Raw genomic sequence first — 19,348 nt, forward strand, 5'->3', positions numbered from 1 at the left:
GCTGTTAGGTGAATTGGACATTCTGAATTCTGCGTCTTCTGTACTCGAACAGACTCCAGAGTGGGGATTTTCACAATAACGTCATTGCAGTGTTAACGTAAGCCTACCTGTGACAATGAAGATTATTATTATTATTATATATTATACTAAGATTTAAAAAAATCTTATTCTTAAAGATCAAATGACATTTAGCTCATTCAAGAAATTTAATGACAAATTAATTGAGCCTTCGGGATGTGGCAATTCCCATCTTGTCAATTCACTTTCTTTATTGAGATTTATATATGTTTCCATTCCTTTTTGAAAATAATCCAAAGTGGTTATCTGTACCTTTTTATGTTTTGTCAGAAACTATGCATCTATGAAACCAATTCATTTATTTTGTTCAGTGGATGTGGGCAAAGCTGACAAGGACAGCACTTATTGATCAGCCCTGATTGTGACTGAGAAGGTGCTAGTGAGCTACCTCCTTGAACCATTGCAGTCTATTTGCTGCAGATACTCTTACAGTGGTGTTAGTGAATTCTAAGAAGATCTGAGCATTGTGCAACCATCAGCAAACATCCCTACTTCTGACCTTGTATTGGAGTAAAGGGTATTATTGAATCAGCTGAAGTTTGGCAGAGGACACTACCCCAAGAAGCTCCTGCAACGATATCCCGGGGCTGACATGATTGTCTTGCAAGGTGAGAGTGACTCCCCTTGACATTAAGGCAGCATTTTATCAAGAATGGCATCAAGGATCTCTAGCAAAACCGAAGTCAATGGGAATCGGGGAAAACTCCTCCGGCTCATACTTAGCACAATGACTGTGGGAGCTCCTCGGGGTGGCTCAATCACCTCGGCCCAACCATCTTTAACTGCTTCATCAATGACCTTCCTTCCAACATTTGGTCAGATGTTGGGATATTCCCTGATGTTCAGCATCATTCACAACTCCTCAGACACTTGCAAATGCACCAAGTAATATTCACGTCACACAATTGCCAGGCAATTACCATCTACAATAAGGAAGAAACAAGCCATTGCCCCATGACATTCAATGGCATTACCATCACTGTATCCCCCGCTATCAACATCCTGGGGATAACTGTTGACCAGAAACTGAACTGGACTAGCCATATAAATACTATGGCTACAAGAGCAGGTCAGTCATCACCTGGAAGTTGCCCTCCAAGTCACTCACCATCCTGACTTCGAAATATATCGTTGTTTCTTCGCTGTAACTGGGCCACAATCCTGGCACTCCCTCCCTAAAAGTGGGTGTACATACACCACATGGACTGTGGCGGTTCAAGGAGGCAACTTACCATCTTCTGAAGGCATATAGGGATGGGCAACAAACGATTTGATTTGCTTTATTTGATTTGATTTATTATTGTCACATGTATTAGTATACAGTGAAAAGTATTTTTTCTTGCATGCTATGCAGACAGCGCATGCCGAACGTAGGGAAAGAAGGAAAGACTACAGAATGTAATGTTACAGTCATAGCTAGGTTGTAGAGAAAAGATCAACTTAACACGAGGTAGGTCCATTCAAAAGTCTGATGGCAGCAGGGAAGAAGCTGTTCATGAGTTGGTTGGTACGTGACCTCAAACCTTTGTATCTTTTCCTGGCGGAAGGTGGAAGAGAGTATATCCAGGGTGCATGGGGTCCTTAATTATGCTGGTTGCCTTTCCAAGGCACCGGGAATTGTAGACAGAGTCAATGGATAGGAGGCTGGTTTGCAAGATGGACTAGGCTACATTCATGACCTTTTGTAGTTTCTTGCGGTCTTGGGCAGAGCAGGAACCATAGCAAGCTGTGATACAACTAGAAAGAATGCTTTCTATGGTGCATCTGTAAAAGTTGGTGAGAGTCGTAGGTGACATGCCAAATTTCCTTAGTCCTCTGAGAAAGTAGAGTCGTCAGTGGGCTTTCTTAACTATAGTGTCGGCATGGGGGGGACCATGACAGGTTGTTGGTAATCTGGACACCAGGACACCTAAAACTTGAAGCTTTCGACCCTTTCTACTTTATTCCCGTTGATGTAGACTGGGGCATGCTCTTCTCTACGCTTCCTGAAGTCGATGACCACCTCCTTCATTTTGTTGACATTGAGGGAAGAGGTTATTGTCATCGCACCAGTTCACCAGATTCTCTATCTCATTCCTGTACTTGTCTCGTCATTGTTTGAAATCTGACCCACTACCTGAAAATCGAGACGGCGGGAAATTTAGCCACATGGTCATAGGTGTATAAGGAGTATAGTAGGGGGCTGTGGACACAGTCTTGTGGGGCACCAGTGTTGAGGATGATCGTGGAGGAGGTGTTGTTGCCTATTATTACTAATTGTGGTCTGTGGGTTAGGAAGTTCAGGATCCAGTCGCAGAGGGAGGAGCTTAGGACTAGGCCACAGAGTTTGGAGATGAGTTTCATAGGAATAAATGCTGCCCAAGACAGCAAAGCCCATGGCCGGGATTCTCCCTTCTGGGGACTAAGTCCACACGCTGGCGGGAAAACCGATGCCAATGACTCCGGCGTCAACGGGTCCCCAAGGTGAGGAATTCTCACCTGTATTGGGGGCTGGGTGGACACCGGAGGGGTTGGCGCCGCTCCAGCCGGTGCGGAAGGGACTCCCTGAGACCGCGGAATGGCCGTCGTGATCTCGCAGATGCGCAGACCGGCCGTCGTATTTTTAGCGCATGCGCAGAGGGTTCTCGTCTCCATGCTGGCCATGGCTGAGTCCTACAGGGGCCGACACAGAAGGAAGAAGTGCCCCCACGGAACAGGCCCGCTCACAGATTGGTGGGCCCCGATCACGGGCCAGGCCATCGTGCCCCCCCCCCCCCCTCCCCCCGGGGTCGGATCCCCCTGCGCCCCCCCAAGGACTGCCCACACCGACTTACCTGCCAGGTCCCGCCGTGTGGGACCATGCGTAACCCATGCCGGCGGGACTGGCCAAAAACGGACGGCCACTCAGCCCTTCGGGGCCCGGAGAATCGCCGGGGTGGGGGGGGGGTGCTGCCAACGACCACCGATCGGCGTGGCGCGAGTCCCGCACCCACCCAAAAAATGGTCCCAGAGAACACGGCAGCCGGCGACAGGGTGGGATTCGCGCCCCCCCCCCCCCCCCCCCCCCAAGGGATTGTCCGACCCGGTGGGGAGGGGTCGGAGAATTTTTCATCATATCTCTCAAAAATTAATTTTGAAAAGAAAGTACAACCATTATCTTTTGTGCAAGGCCTGATTCCAACCAGTGGAGAATTTTCCTCTGATTTCCATTGACTTAAATTTTGATAGGACTCCTACATGCCACATTTGGACAAATGCTGCATCGAAGCCAAGGGCAGTTACTCTATCCTCACCTGGAATTTAGCTCTTATTGTTGTAAGGGCCGATTCCCTTATTTACCATTTCTTAATTTTTGCTGTTTATTATTTTGATCGATGGATGCTCGATGGAAATATATCTTTAAGTTAAGCAGGGGAAGGGAGGAGCTTGAAAGTACAAAAAAGAACACTGTGCCTGCATTTGGACAGCAGAACACAGACTTTATGGCACCAGAGTGATAGATGGGATTTGGTTTGTTTTATTGGCAGGTGGCCTATGAATTGGCCAAAAGGCTTTATTCTGCCCGGTAATAGGCGGTGATTGGATCCTACCTGAGAGGGATGATTTTTTTTCAGAGAACTAAGGAAAGCACTGTTGGTTCCTGGATGCTCAGGAGGCAAGGGCGTGCTGTCTCCTGCTCTTTCTTTCGCCAGAAAAGCTGCATAGCTGTACAGAGACCTGAATGAATCTACAGTGAAAATCATTACCGATTTGACCGCAGGAACCTCAAACTGAAAGCCTAAATTGAAGGAAGGTTGTGCGAGAAGATAATCATCTGAAACAAAAACTCTTACCCTTTTTTACTTTTATCATTATTTAACACTCCTTTTTTCCTCTCTGTTCGTCTGGCTTGTGTGTCGTGGGTGGGGCGAGTTAAAGTGGGTGGGGTAGGGGTTAGGAATTAACCTGTTGTATTTACTGCATATCTACTCATAGTTATTGTTATTAATAAAATTTAATTGTGTTTAAATTTACAAACCTGATGACTACTTATTGGGCAGCCAAGGACCAAAGACTTTGGGTATTTTGGGAATTATTTATCAGTTTCAATTATGTTGCGACTCTGGGTCAAATGGTGCTGGAATTGACCACGCACTAGCCCCGGGGGTCGTAACATTGTCCATCATTGAACCAAGGGCGTTATGTGGTGAGGAGCTGAATGGCCCTGGCGGTACCTGAACTGAGCGTCCATGAGCAGGTTATTGCTTTGTAAGTACGCTTGATAGCATGGTTGATGACCCCTTCCATTGCTTTTATGATGATTCAGAGTAGACTGATGGGCAATAATTGGCCAGGTTGGATTTGTCCTGCTTTCTGTTGGCAGGACATTCCTTGGCATTTTTCCAAATGATCAGATGTATGCCAGTGTTATAGCTGTACTGGAACATCTTTCTCAGAGGAGTAACTGGTTCTGGAGCACAAGTCTCATAAGCTATTAATTGGCTGTTAATAGCCTGAATTAGCCTCCAGACAGGGAAGGGGTTACCTTTTAATCTATGGTTGTATGATGTGTCCTAATGTCATTCTGGGATTTCAGAAAATAGTAGCAATGATACAGTTCATTTTAATATAAATTTAGTTCACCAACTCATTTTTTTCCAATTTAAGGGGCAATTTAGCGTTGTCAATCCACCTAATATGCACATCTTTGAGTTGTGGGGGTGAAACCCACACAAACACAGGGAAAATGTGAAAACTCCACACGATCAGTGACCCAGAGCCAGGATCGAACCTGGGACCTCAGCGTCGAGAGGCAGAAGTGCTATCCACTGCGCCACCGTGCTGCCCTTGCATTTATACAGTTGACAGATTTTCATTTGCACTATAAATTGCCAAATCCATTTATAAACCCTTCATTTTCCCCACCTGCCCTCTCCAGCAAATTAACTAAATCAATTGAAGCAAACTTTGAACAAAATTACCCGTCTTGATTGTTGATCTTCAGCCTTGGAATTATCCACACAGGGTCCAAAATGGGTTCATCAATTGTCTGAAATAACTCTTATGTCGAATTGTATGCATTGAATACTGGTGATGTCTTAACTAAGTGTCATAGCTGATGAATGATTCCTCACAGTGAAAGGTTCTTCCACTTGTGGAGCCACATTGCAGCCTGTCTACTATGTAAGGGAGGGAGGGATTTTTTGCTAATGCTATGGATTATCAACAGGTCTAAATCAAGACTGCTCCTAGAAAGGTGATAAATCACTTTTTCTTCCCTCGGCAGGGAACAAATTAAATGTCCTTGTGCCTTCATCCAGGAGGGTTACAGGCTAAAGCAAATCTTGGGTGAATGTGGTGATTGTGGTGGGACAGGTTGTAAGTCTCAACGTTCTGAATGTTTCTTGCATAAACCCAACAATTCTTTGGATGCTGGCACGTTCCTCTTGTATGGAAGAATGATGTTAAGACAGTTCTCTTCTTTTAGCTGACATGGACTGCGAATACAGCAGGGAAGATGGTGGATATTAAACGTGCAGGAAGAGAAAGAGTTGTTAGTTTTCTTCCAATGAGTCATGTTGCAGCACAGATGATGGATATCTGGATTCCAATGAAGTTTGGAGCTGCAACGTACTTTGCTGACCCAGATGCCCTCAAGGTAGGTAATTTGTATGGACTTAAGAGTTTGAAGAGTTGTTCTATTGTTTAAATTTGTCTGTAAACGAATGGTTCAGATTTGTGTGGCAACTGGGGGGGAATTCTCCGACCCCCCTGCAGGGTCGGGGAATAGCCCGGGGCCAGCGTAAATCCCGCCCCCGCCATGGCCGGAATTCTCCGCCACCCGGGAATCGGCGGGAGCGGGAATCACGCCCCGCCGGTTGACGTGCCCCCCCCCGCGCCGATCGGCGGACCCCCCGCAACGATTCTCTGGCCCACGATGGGCCGAAGTCCGGCCGTTGTCAGGCCTCTCCCGCCAACGTGGTTTAAACCACCTCTGTGCCGGTGGGATTGGCGGCGCGAGCGGACCCCCGGGGTCCTGGGGGGACGTGGGCCGATCGGACCCCGAGGGGTGCCCCCACGGTGGCCTGGCCTGCGGTTCTCCCCTACCCAGCGGGGTGGGGGGTCCCGGCGTAGCAGAGTGGTGCCTTTAAGGGCTAGGCCCGCGCCGGAGTGACTCCCGGTCCACCGACTGGTGGCAACGGCTTTTGGCGCTACGCCGGCTGGCGTCGGGGCTGGCCGAAAGGCCTTCGCCGGTCGGCGTGAGTCCGCGCATGCGCCGGAGCGTCAGCGGCTGCTGATGTCACCACCAGCGCATGCGCGGTGGAGGGGGTCTCTTCCGCCTCCGCCATGGTGGAGGCCGTGGCGGTAGCGGAAGAAAATGAGTGCCCCCACGGCACTGGTCCGCCGGCCGATCGGTGGGCCCCGATCGCGGGCCAGGCCACCGTGGGGGAACTCCCCAGGGTCCGATCACCGGGGACCCACTCGCGCCGCCAATCCCGCCGGCACAAGAGGTGGTTTAAACCACGTCGGCGGGAGAGGCCTGACAGCGGCGGGATGGAGATTCTCCCCGGTGGGCCCGCCGATAGGCACGGGGGGGCACCCCGACCGGCGGGGCGTGATTCCCGCTCCCGCCGATTCCCAGGTGGTGAACAATTCCGGCCACAGTGGGGCGGGATTTACGCTGGCCCCGGGCGATTCCCCGCCCCTGTGGGGGGTCGGAGAATTTCGACCCTGATCTCTAAATGGAATATCTTTTAAACTGTCACCTATTTACTTATCTTCCTTCCCCAAACAATTGATACAGCCCAGGTCAAATGATCTTATTTGCTCTCTTATAAAACCATTAATAGTCTTCATTTTGTTTTAATGTTGAAGGCTGCTAGTGCTAAAATTTGAAGCACTTCTCCGTTTTAGAATGCAGAATTTATTTTCCCAGAAATATACTTGATTCATATAAAATTTGCAGAGTGGATAGTGGCAGCGAGAGAAACGTACATGGAATTCAATAAGTACTCAGCGGTCTCGCCCTCCACATTCTGGGAGACGTTAAAGGTGGTAATTTGGGAGGGGGGGGGGGAGAGCTCGTTTCGATTAACTGCACAGGGAGAAGGTGGGAATGTTGGGGTGGGGGGAGTGATTTCTGACCCAGGTAAGGTATGTTTGAGACCTTCTATCAGGGGTTGTACTCAAAATAGTTCCTGGATGGTTTAGATTTTCTAGTAGTCAAAGAGGGGAAAGGGCTGGGGGAGGTTATGAGGTGCATTTGCGCTCTGCAATTTGGGAAGGCTCTGGGCCTGGATGGATTCCCAGCGGAATTTTAAAGAATATTTGTGACCATATCTAATGGAGATGTTTAATTAGTAGTTAGCCCAGGGTGAGTTGTCCCCAACCACATTGGCTGGCTCAGTGGGCTAGACAGCTGGTTTGTAATGCAGAACAAGGCCAGCAGCGCGGGTTCAATTCCCGTACTGGCTGAGAATTCTGAATTCTCCATCTGTGTAGCAAACAGGCGCCGGAATGTGGCGACTAGGGGCTTTTCACAGTAACTTCATTGCAGTGTTAATGCAATCCTACCTGTGACAATAAAAGATTATTACTATTATTGGAACAGGCTTTGATCTTTCTAATCTTGAAAAAAGATAAGGATCTAGAGGAATGTGGGTCTTTTCAGCCCATATCACTATTAAATGCCGACATGAAATTATTGGCTCAGATGCTGGCAACACACTTTAGAGGTTTGCTTACTAGGGGTGGTAGCGGAAGATCAGACTGGGTTTGTGAAGGGCCGACAACTGTTGGACAATATAAGGAGGTTGTTGAATGTGGCGATGTTGCCCCTGTCAGGTCCGGAGCTGGAGGTAATAACTTCCAAGGGCACGGAGAAAGCATTCAACCAGGTAGAGTGGGAGTCCAGGTAAAGTGGGTGCATCTTTTTAAGATACTGGGGTGGTTTGGGTTTGGACGGTTTGGGTTTGGACCCAGGTTCATTTCCTGGATCAGACTGCTGTGTAGGGCCCCCCACACCAAGTGTTCTCACTAACACGTTAAGTTTGGAGTGCTTTCATTTGCATAGAGGGGATAAAGCAGGGGTGTCCACTTTCTCTGTTACTTTGTGCATTGGCAGGTGAGCTGCTGGCGATTATGCTAAGGACATCGACAGAGAGGAAGGGTATAGAGAGTGGGGTATAAAGAGCGGCCCAAAAAGAGGATGATTTGCTGTTTTATGTGCCAGACCCGCTCGCCAGTGTGAGTAGGATTATGGAGGTGTTGGATAGGTTTGTCTCCTTTTTCAGGGTATAAAAAAATTGGGTACTCTGAATTTTTTTTTTTTAAATCCCATGCGCTTTAACTTTGTATAGTAATCTACTACATGAGACCTGGTCGAAAGCCTTCTGAAAGTCTAAATGAAACACATCCACCATCCTCCCTGGTCAACTCCACTAGTTACATCTTCAAAGAATTCTAGTAGATTTGGCAAGCATGATTTTCCTTTCATAAATGCATGCTGATTTATGCCACATCTGATTACGCCACTGCTTTCCAAATGCTGTGCTATGAAATCCTTGGTAATGGACTCCAGCAACTCCCCCACGACCGACATTAGGCTCACTGGTCCATAGTTTCCTGTTTTCGCTCTACCTTCCGTTTTGAAAAGAAGGGTTACATTCGCTAACCTCCAGTTTGTAGGAACCATTCCAGAGTCCAAAGAATTTTGGAAAATGACCACCAGTGGGCCCTCTATTTTTAGGGTCGCTTCCTTAAGTACTCTGGGATGAAGGTTATCAAATCCTGGAGATTTTTCCTCCTTCAATCCCATTAATTTCCCCAAAACCATTTCTTTACCAATACTAATTTCCTTCAGTTCCTCACTTCTGATTGTGTTTCTCAGAACTTCCGGTACATTATTCATGTCTTCCTTTATGAAGACAGAAGCAAAGTATGAATTTAGTTCCTCCGCCATTTTTTTGATCCTCTCCTCCATTAGGTGCAGCCTTTTGCTGGTGTTTATGATAACAAATTCCCTGGAAGTTTCATCTAAGTCTAATTGTTGGTATGCATGACTCGCATCACGTTTGGTGTAAGTTAAACTTCCTGCTAATTTGGCATATAAATCTTCAATTCTTGGTACTGGGTACTGGGTACTGGTCCAATTTGGCTGCCTGATTTACAGTTAGTCACCACATATTCTAATAGACCCTGTCAGGCTTTACCACTCTGAAAACTACTGGTTTGATGACACCTAATTATTATCGTTGCTTGAGTTCAGACTCCACCTACTCGTTTAAAGCATGGGGACAGGTGGAGCTATGAAAAACTTGGGTGTGGCTTCAGGATCCACACAAATATTTGCTTTAATGCCCTGTATCCTGCCTAATGCATCTTTGAAAACCTCCTGACTATTTTTTAAGACGTCATGAAGACCGCCTTTGTAAATTTGGAAAATTTCTAGCCAATTCAACAATTTGACAAAGCCAATTGTGTCCCAACAGATTTGGCCATTAGCCTCCCCACTACTATAGGGACAATTGATTTGACTGGTTCCAGTAGTTAACGAGCATTGTGGTGGTTCTATGATCCTTAAAGCTTTCCCAGCATACGTGGCTGATGTGCTTCTTAACTTCAGGGGCTGGACCCCACTTGTAGGTCATGATACGTTTGTTCACCTCCAACTGTAGCAGAGGCCCTCGTGTCCCCCTCAGAATAAGTGGCTGACCATTTATTATCGATGCAATCATAATTGGGGGTGTCTTGCCCACTTTGTTGTTTAAATTGTATACTTCAGATTCATTGTCAGGTTTATTCTCAACACTGTGTTCTGGAGTCTGATATTTTTGTCGCTGGTTCCCGGTGGGCTCTGCTATATCTTGCATTTCTTCCTAATGTGCCTCCTCCTATTGCAGACATAATGTGGCTTCCCTGAATTTACATCTCTGCTAGAGGTGATCTCCCCCACACCAGAAGCATCCTTCATAGCTCCAGGTCTGCGGATGAAATTCCCTCGGGGCAGGGGGGAACCGCCGTGTGTTTGTAGCCGGTGGAGGCGAACCCCCAGCGGGATTTACTGACCCCTCCATTATCAATGGGATTTCCCAGTGACTGCACCCTTCGTAGCCGGGAAACCCGTGTGTGGACGTGCGACCGGAATATCTCACCAGTGTGAACAGCTGATAGATTGCGCCCAATATCTCTGCACTCTTTTGTACCAAACGGTTAAATCATTTGACTTTACTTTTTGATCACATTGTTAAATTTTTGTGATTGTGTCTTCAATATATGGCTTTCAAGCTGATCTTCTATCTTAAAAAAAAAATCTTCCCATCTCTTGGAAAAGTCTAACCTTACCAGTTATGTTCACCCTCTATAATTATTCCGCAGTTGGGAGTGTGGGCCTAGACATCTGCTCCCAAGAGGCTGGTGGTTCATTTAAATATTTTAATGAGGCTGAGTGTCTGATTTTTCTATACCTCCTCGAACTTGGAACCTACCCAGCTGGATTCCTGGGTCTCAGGAACCCCGGCAGTTACAATTGTTTTGTGGAAGAGGCAAGTACCTTTTCTTCAGCATCGCTTCTGGGGTCAGGAGGAGCTGCAGTGCATTTCACAATGTGCCATCCCCATCCCTCCTTCACCAACTCCACCCACCTCATTCCAGGTGTATGATTTGTAGCCCTATGATTATTGCCCTGGCTGAGATGAGATAATTAGCCCAGGCTATGATTTGGGCCTGCCACCTTTTTGTTCTTGATGGTGTAAAAACGGAGGTATAAAAGCCAACATAAGGGTACTTTACCTAAATGCTCGTAGTATTTGGAATAAGGTAAATGAGTTGATGGCGCAAATTATGAATGACGATGATTTTGTGGCCATTACTGAAACATGGTTAAAGGGTGGTCGCAACTGGGAGTTAAATATCCAAGGGTGCCGCATAGGAGACTGTTAAATAAGATAAAAGCCCATGGTGTTGAGAGTAAGATTCTGGCATGGATAGGGGATTGGCTGACTTGCAGAAGGCAGTGAGTGGGATTAGAGGGGTCTTTTTCAGGATGGCAGCCGGTGACTAGTGGCGTGCCTCAGGGGCCTGTGCTGGGACCACAACTTTTCACAATATACAGAAATGATTGGAAGAAGGAACTGAAGGCACTGTTGGTAAGTTTGAAGATGATGCAAAGATCTGTAGAGGGACAGGTAGTATTGAGGAAGCAAGGGGGCTGCAGAAGGATTTGGGCAAGCTAGGAGAGTGGGCAATGAAGTGGCAAATGAAATACAATGTGGAAAAGTGTGAGGTGATGCACTTTGGAAGGAGGAATTTAGGCATAGACTATTTTTTAAATGGGCAAATGCTTAGGAAATCAGAAGCACAAAGGGACTTAGGAGTCCTTGTTTGTGATTCTCTTAAGGTTAATGTGCAGGTTCAGTCGGCAGTTAAGAAGGCAAATGCAATGTTAGCATTCGTGTCAAGAGGGCTAGAATGCAAGACCAGGGATGTACTACTTGATGCAACCATCAATTCATGCGAGACAGAGGGTTGAAGTGAACAGTGGCTTTAATCGACTAGAATAGTGCCTGCCTGCGACTGTTCTGCTAGTGAGAGCCGCCTACAGGGCAGCTGCTCTTTATACCTCCCCTCAAGGGGGCGGAGCCCACAAGGGCACCAACCTGATACATTCCGTGTCGTACTGTACAATGGTCCATAGGTGGAGCCCAGGTGGGCAACAGCGTGATACAATGTAATACAGTGGTGAATGGTCAGTACAATACGTTCACCACATTTCTGAGGCTGTATAAGGCTCTGGTCAGACCCCATTTGGAGTATTGTGAGCAGTTTTGGGCCTCGTATCTAAGGAAGGATGTGCCGGCCTTGGAAAGGGTCCAGAAGAGGTTCACAAGAATGATTCCTGGAATGAAGAGCTTGTCTTATGAGGAACGGTTGAGGACTCTGGGTCTATACTCGTTGGAGTTTAGAAGGATGCGGGGGGTCTTATTGAAACTTACAGGATAGTGCAAGGCCTGGATAGAGTAGACGTGGAGAGGATGTTTCCACTTGCAGGAAAAACTAGAACCAGAGGACACCATCTCAGACTAAAGGGACTATCCTTTAAAACTGAGCTGAGGAGGAATTTCTTCAGTCAGAGGGTGGTGAATCTGTGTAACTCTTGACCGCAGAAGGCTGTGGAGGCCAAATCATTGAGTGTATTTAAGACAGAGTTAGATAGGTTCTTGATTAATAAAGAGATCAGGGGTTATGGGGATAAGGCAGGAGAATGTGGATGAGAAAATATCAGCCATAATTGAATGGCGGAGCAGACTCGATGGGCCAAGTGGCCTAATTCTGCTCCTATGTCTTATGGTCTATTCGGTAGGACAGAGTGAATGGTAAGGGAGGTGGTGTAGCTCTGTTATTTAAGGATGACATCCGGGCAGTAGTGATGGATGACATCGGTGCTATGGAGGATAAGGTTGATTCCATTCGGTGAAAATCAGGAATAGTAAGGCGAAAAAGTCACTGATAGGAGTAGTCTATAGGCCACCAAATAGTAACATTATGGTGGGGCGGGCAATAAACAGAAATAACTGATGCATGTAGAAATGGTACAGCAGTTATCATGGGGGATTTTAATGTACATGTCGATTGGTTTAACCAGGTCGGTCAAAGCAGCCTTGAGAAGGAGTTTATAGAATGTATCCATGATAGTTGCCTAGAACAGTATGTAATGGAACCTACGAGGGAACAGAGTTAGATAGGTTCTTGATTAATAATGACATCAGGGGTGATGGGGTTAAGAGATTATCCATTTTGGTAGGAATAACAGCAAACGGGATTATTATTTAAATGATAAAATATTAAAGCTGTGCAGAGAGACCTGGGTGTGCTAGTGCATGAGTCACAGAAAGTTGGTTTACAGGTGCAACAGGTGATTAAGAAGGCAAATGGAATGTTGTCCTTCATTGTTAGAGGGATGGAGTTTAAGACTAGGGAGGTTATGCTGTATAAGGTGTTAGTGAGGCCACACCTGGGGTATTGTGTTCAGTTTTGGTCTCCTTACTTGAGAAAGGATGTACTGGCACTGGAGGGTGCAGAGGAGGTTCACTAGGTTAATCCCAGAGTTAAGGGGTTGGCTTACTAGGAGAGGTTGAGTAGACTGGGACTGTACTCGTTGGAATTTAGAAGGATGAGGAGGGATCTTATAGAAACATAAAATTATGAAGGGAATAGATAGGAATGATGTGGGCAGGTTGCTTCCACTGGCGGTTGAAAGCAGAACTAGGGGGCATAGCCTCAAAATAACGGGCAGTAGATTCAGGACTGAGCTTAGGAGGAACTTCTTCACCAAAGGGTTGTGAATCTATGGAATTCCTTGCCCAGTGAAGCAGTTGAGGCCCCTTCATTAAATGTTTTTAAGATAAATAGATAGTGTTTTGGAGAATAAAGGAGTAAAGGATTATGGTGCTCGGGCTAGAAAATGGAGCCGAGTCCACAAAAGATCAGCCATGATCTCATTGAATGGTGGAGCAGGCTCGAAGGGCCAGATGGCCTATTCCTGCTCCTAGTTCTTATGTTTTTATGTAATGAGCAGGATGTTCCTCACTGGGCCATCTGATGACTTACTCTTGGTTTTGCATAGTTTAAGTACAAGCTTTGACAAATTGAACTAAATATTAACTCCCTTGAACATATGTTGGCATTTTGTTTTTATTTTAGGGTTCCTTAGTGAACACCTTAAAAGAAGTGCGTCCCACTGCCTTTTTAGGAGTACCTCGTGTTTGGGAGAAAATAGAGGAAAAAATGAAAGAAACCAGTGCTGAATCGTCTACTTTGAAGAGAAAGATAGCCATCTGGGCAAAGGGTATTGGTCTGCAAGCAGGTTATAATAATATGTACGGGTATGTCAAAATAAGAACTTTTTTAATGCAATTCGTACAATAGTAAAACAAAAATACACGATGACATAGGAATATACAAACTGAAGAGATTGTTCCAGTCACCTGGTTGGTTCGAAAGGCTGATTTAAAATACCAAAAACCTCTCCGTATAGCGTTTATTTAAACTCCTCTTCAACCAAATGTTTGTTCAGTTCCCCCCTGTTTTGGTGAACATTATATTGTACAACCATGGACAGAGTTCAGTCGGCAGATACACCATAAGGTCTAAAGTAAAATCTATATTTCTCCATTCTTGAGGGACAACGATCAGTGGAAGTAAATGCCCTGACAATTGCATTTACTCTGTTGTGTGATGACTGTGAAGTTAGCGTTAGCGAATAAACTTTCATAAAACCTTGAATGTAGCACGTAGCTGAACTTCCACGGATTGGCAATCAGGAGTCGGATTGTCGCTCCCCTCCTAGTCCCCTACATTGAAATACTTTTGATTCTTTCCCTTCAACCTTCTGACTCGGGCTGGGTGCAAAATATGTAGGGCAGCACACTTATGTTAAGGGCTACAGAGTCAGAGATGAGGAGGTCGCCCCCTCTTTTTAAACCACATTGTCTGCCATAAATCAGATGAGTTTAAATGTTCATCCACTTACAAGCCAGTGAAAAGGTAAATTGATGGAATTTAGATTTGGCTGAAGTTCGTGCAGGCATTCAATGGTAAGAGGCATATGGCAATTGGAGAGGAGTGGCCCAGCTCTTGATGCGGAGGTGGTGTTGGGGTAGTCGGTTATTAGGTGGTGTCCTCGGGGGAGCAGGAGTCGTGTAAGGACATGGGCTGTGTGAGTCCCTAGTCCTGTGGGAAGAGAAGGGGTTGGGGGCAGGGGGTGGTGTTAGCTGGGGGTGGGGGCTGGGGGAGGAGTTCCCTGGAGATTTATGCGATTGTGTGGAGTTCTGTGGTGGGCCGTTACAATACCTATTGAGAAGCTTGCAGTGGTTTCAGTTCTTCTATCCTTTGTGTGTGCATGTGCACACATGTGTACACAATGGGTATCCCACGAGTACATGAGGTCCAGGTGACATTTTATGGTATTCTGTATGGTAGTCTCTTCACGTAAAGATTGTTGGGAATTGGTGAATGTTGAGAAGGTGAGGAGTTGGGTTAGAGGGGGGATGCTCAGTGGATTGGTGTGGAGGCGAGTCTGTGCAGGGGGTCGGATTGAGAGCTTTGGCAACAGCGCCGCTACTGATGGCCCCGGAGAAATATTCGTGGAGTCCCATGCTAGTGGCGACATTGAAGATCTAGAGGCAGTTGTGCCACCACTTTAGGTTGTGTTCGAGGTCAAGGGAAATACTGATTCGGGGGAATCATAGATTTGAGCCAGGGAAGTTAGGGTTAGGGACCATAGTGGCTGGATCTCGAATAACGACGAGTCAGAATACAGGAGGGAGATAGAGAACCTAGTGTAGTGGTGTAGCGACAACAATCTCTCCCTCAATGCCAGCAAAACTAAAGAGCTGATCATTGACTTCAGGAAGCAAAGTACTGTACACACTCCTGTCAGCATCAACGGGTCCGAGGTGGAGATGGTTAGCAGTTTCGAATTCCTAGGGGTGCACATCTCCAAAAATCTGTCCTGGTCCACCCACATCGACGCTATCACCAAGAAAGCACAACAGCGACTATATACTTCCTCAGGAAACTAAGGAAATTCGGCATGTTCACATTAACTCTTACCAACTTTTACAGATGCACCATAGAAAGCATCCTATCGAGCTGCATCACAGCCTGGTATGGCAACTGCTCGGCCCTGGTCCGCAATAAACTTCAGAGAGTCGTGAATACCGCCCAGTCCATCACACGAACCTGCCTCCCATCCATTGACCCCATCTACACCTCCCGTGGCCTGGGGAAAATGGGAGCATAACCAATGATCCCTCCCACCCGGCTTACTCACTGTTCCAACTTCTTCCATCGGACAGGAGATACAGAAGTCTGAGAACACGTACAAACAAACTCAAAAACACTCAAGAAGGTGAAGTTTGAGTTGAGGAGAAGGATAAAAGGGTTCTACAACTCATGGGCTTTGTTTATCATGCATTTTCAAGAATTGGGTGATATCAAACATGGTGGGTTGGTGGAGTTGGAATGTATAAGTTATTGGTGACTATGTATGAGTTGATGGTGGATTCCTGATTCTTTTTCTTTGGTGTTTTGTATTTAAAATGTTGAGGGCTGTTTGGGGGTTGGGTGGGATAAAGGGATTGTTGGCCAGGGGATTGCCATTGTATTTGTTATTGTTGATTATTTGTTGGTGGGTGTAAATTTTATGAAAATGTGAAAAAGGAGGAGAGTGAAAATATTTTTTTAAAAAGTAAAGTTGTTGGGAAGCCAGCAAGGCCCTCTTGGGTAGGTTTAATTTTTAAAATCTTATTCGGGTGTCTGTTTAAAAGTCAAAAATCTGAAGCAACAGTATAGATGTCAGAGCAGCACTTCAATGAAAGGATTAAATCACTGTGGAAATTTGACGCAGTCTATCCTGAATATCAAGGAATTATTTTAATCGTTGGATAATGCACTGCAATGCAGCTGAATACTTTTTCACTTTTCACAGTGCTGGTCAATTTAATAGTAGGACTACTTTAATCACAAATTAAGTATGGCTCTAATATAGTGATTACTCATGCACCATAAGTTTGAGATTTAAAAGTTGTTAATGTTTTAACTTTCCTGTGAAAAGTTTCCTGACTCGAGTTCTCCTATGGTTCATGACTCCACTCCACTGCTGAGAACCAAATTGCGCACCAAGATGGGCCAAACCTCATGAAAGTAGTGGGGGGAGGAAATACCCACTTGCTACCTGCACCCTTGCCCCGTGCCTTAAAATGCCATGCGACGGGAATGGGGGCGGGAATCAGGTCCCGCCCACCATTTAAAAATCTGGTCTGCCTCCATTTTGATACAGACATAGTCACAAAATTCTGGCCCAAAGAGGCTGGAAAGGTTTTCACACACCTATCCCTGACCTCAATATCCATCAAAGAATACCGACACAGGATTTCACCCACTTCCTGTGGTTCCACGCATAACATCCCTCCATTGTCCTTGAGTGAGCCTACTCTTTCTCTTGCTAACCTCCTGCTCCTAATATATGCAACAAAAAAAAGCCTTGGGACTCTCCTTGATCATGTTTGCTAAACTAATTTCATGGCCCCTTTTAGCACTTCTAATTCTACGTTTAACTTCCTTACTACTTTCACTGTACTCCTCGAGCGCTTCACAGGACATATTCATGACAGCTCCATCCTGGGGCAGTTCAACATCCCCAGCCTCCTCGAGGACCACCCCAGGATACCCAGTTCGCTCTTGGGGGGGGAAAAGGGGCACCCACTGAGGACCTGGCTGATGACGCCAATATGGAGGCCAGTGACCGACGCTGAGACCTGATCTAACGAAGCCAATGTGGCCACCTGGGACACCTCACAATGCGGTTCCAATGCCTTGACTGCACTGATGGTGCACTGCAGTACACTTCCCCATAGGGCCGCCTGCTCTGTGGTGGTCTGTTGTCCCCTCCACAGCCTGACACAGCAGTGGGGCAATGTGCTGGAGGTGGAGGATGAGAAACATGTGGCCACCTCTGAGAAGGAGGTGAAGGACGAGGAGGCGCCGGACCAGGAGGAGCTGGAGAATGAGCCCGGGGAGGGGACACAGGAGCGGCTGGAGGATCTGTAGCAGCGGCAAGGGTTCGCCAAGACCTGAGGGCCAGGGAGGCCCTCATCCTTGCCCGCTTCACATGGAACGTGGCCTTATCCGTCATTGCATTCCCTCTCTCCCCATCCCTAATCTTCAGCCTTTCCCCTCCTCCATCCCTCTCCCTTCTCCCCTCTTTTCTTCCATCCACCCTGTTCCATCCTCCCAGGGTCTGTGTAACATCACCCCAGGGTGGCGGGAGGTAGCATAGTGGTTAGCACGGTTGCTTCACAGCTCCAAGGTCCCAGGTTCGATTCCCGGCTTGGGTCACTGTCTGTGCGGAGTCTGCATGTTCTCCCCGTGGGTGCGTGGGTTTCCTCCGGGTGCTCCGGTTTCATCCCACAGTCCAAAGATGTGCAACTTAGGTGGATTGGCCTTGCTAAATTACCCTTAGTGTCCAAAAAGGTTGGGTGGGGTGATTGGATTATGGGGATACGGTGGATGTGTGGGCTTTGGTAGGGTGCCCTTTCCAAGGGACGGTGCAGAATTGATGGGCTGAATGGCCTCCTTCTGCACTGTAAGTTCTATGATAATCTATGACTGTGTCGGCACTGTCAGTGGATCACTGTTGAAGGCAGGGCGTGATGATAGCCGACCGAGAGCTGAGTGCAGACACTATGCCATAGTCTGGCCCTGCCTGTCCACTGCTTGCTCACTCACTCACTCGCCCATCAACTGCATGTGACGTGCTGGAGTGGGGGAGCAACTTCATGCCCGTGTAGCTGGGGCAGGGGATTGAAGCTCGGCCTGCAGTGCCGAAGAAATTGCCAGAAACCTCGTATGTCACGAGTGCTCCCCCTTTGCCTCCTCAGTGATCCTCAACCTGCTTATCCTTCCATACTTTACCACTGCGTCCAGGTATTACCCAAGGATGCACATCAGAGGTGGAGGTAGCCTGCTGCTTACCGTATTCAGTGGCCTTCGATGCCCCGGCAGAGTCCACTTGGGCCAGAGGGCCCTGTCGGCATGTGCCCCGCCGCGCCACCCTATTCCGGGTACTGATTACGAGGCCTGCGGTTGTTGGCCGGGGCGGGGCGGGGGGGGTATGGAACTCGGGGAACTGGTGGCCGCTGTTGCCACTCCATAGGGTGACTTCGGGTTGACACCGTGCCCCCTTCCCCTGGACAGTGTCAAGGTGTTCACCTCGGATGAGCGGCTGAATCAAGCCACAGCTTCCCCTTTGTCATCTGCTCTTCCAGCCTTGGCGACTCCCCAATGTCTGGAGCATGGTGCCGACACCCTCGGCGGTGCTCCTCTGTCTGGGACATTCTCTGGAGCACACCAGTAACGCCCACTTGAGACTGGGACATGCTCTACAGTGCGTCATCAAGGTCCATGTGGGACTGGAACACATCCTTCAGCGACTGGGACATGCTGTCGAGCCACACCTTGTGCACCGCCACTCGTGCTGCCGACATTATGCATCAGGCTCTCCCCCTGCAATCGCCACCCTAGCAGTGTTGGTCTTGGTGCCATGTATTGCCGGCGCTATCTCCTGCACCATAGTCTCTGGAACTACTCCAATTGGCTATGGACCTACTGGAGAGTCGCCGACATCCCCCTCTGAATATCACGGCTGCACCCTAGCATCTGCATCTGGTCCGGAGGTTCAACATCTGGCTGGGACCCAACTGGGTCCTGGGATCCAGCAGACCTCTGACTGCTGTTTCGCCTGGTCATTCTT

At 47.5% G+C, this 19,348-nt stretch overlaps 1 protein-coding gene across 2 annotated transcripts in view; it reads left to right on the forward strand.

Annotated features, from left to right (window-relative positions):
• The window catches only part of LOC119962748 (long-chain-fatty-acid--CoA ligase ACSBG2-like), a 211,018-nt gene that overhangs the window by 106,696 nt on the left and 84,974 nt on the right, over positions 1-19,348 (forward strand). For both annotated transcript variants that reach the window (XM_038790762.1, XM_038790763.1), the window contains exons 9-10: positions 5,525-5,695; positions 13,738-13,919. In XM_038790762.1, the coding sequence (XP_038646690.1) occupies positions 5,525-5,695; positions 13,738-13,919 (353 nt within the window). The remainder of the gene's footprint in view (positions 1-5,524; positions 5,696-13,737; positions 13,920-19,348) is intronic.

This window comes from Scyliorhinus canicula, chromosome 3 (genome assembly GCF_902713615.1).
Source record: "Scyliorhinus canicula chromosome 3, sScyCan1.1, whole genome shotgun sequence".
NCBI classification, from domain to species: Eukaryota; Metazoa; Chordata; class Chondrichthyes; order Carcharhiniformes; family Scyliorhinidae; genus Scyliorhinus; species Scyliorhinus canicula.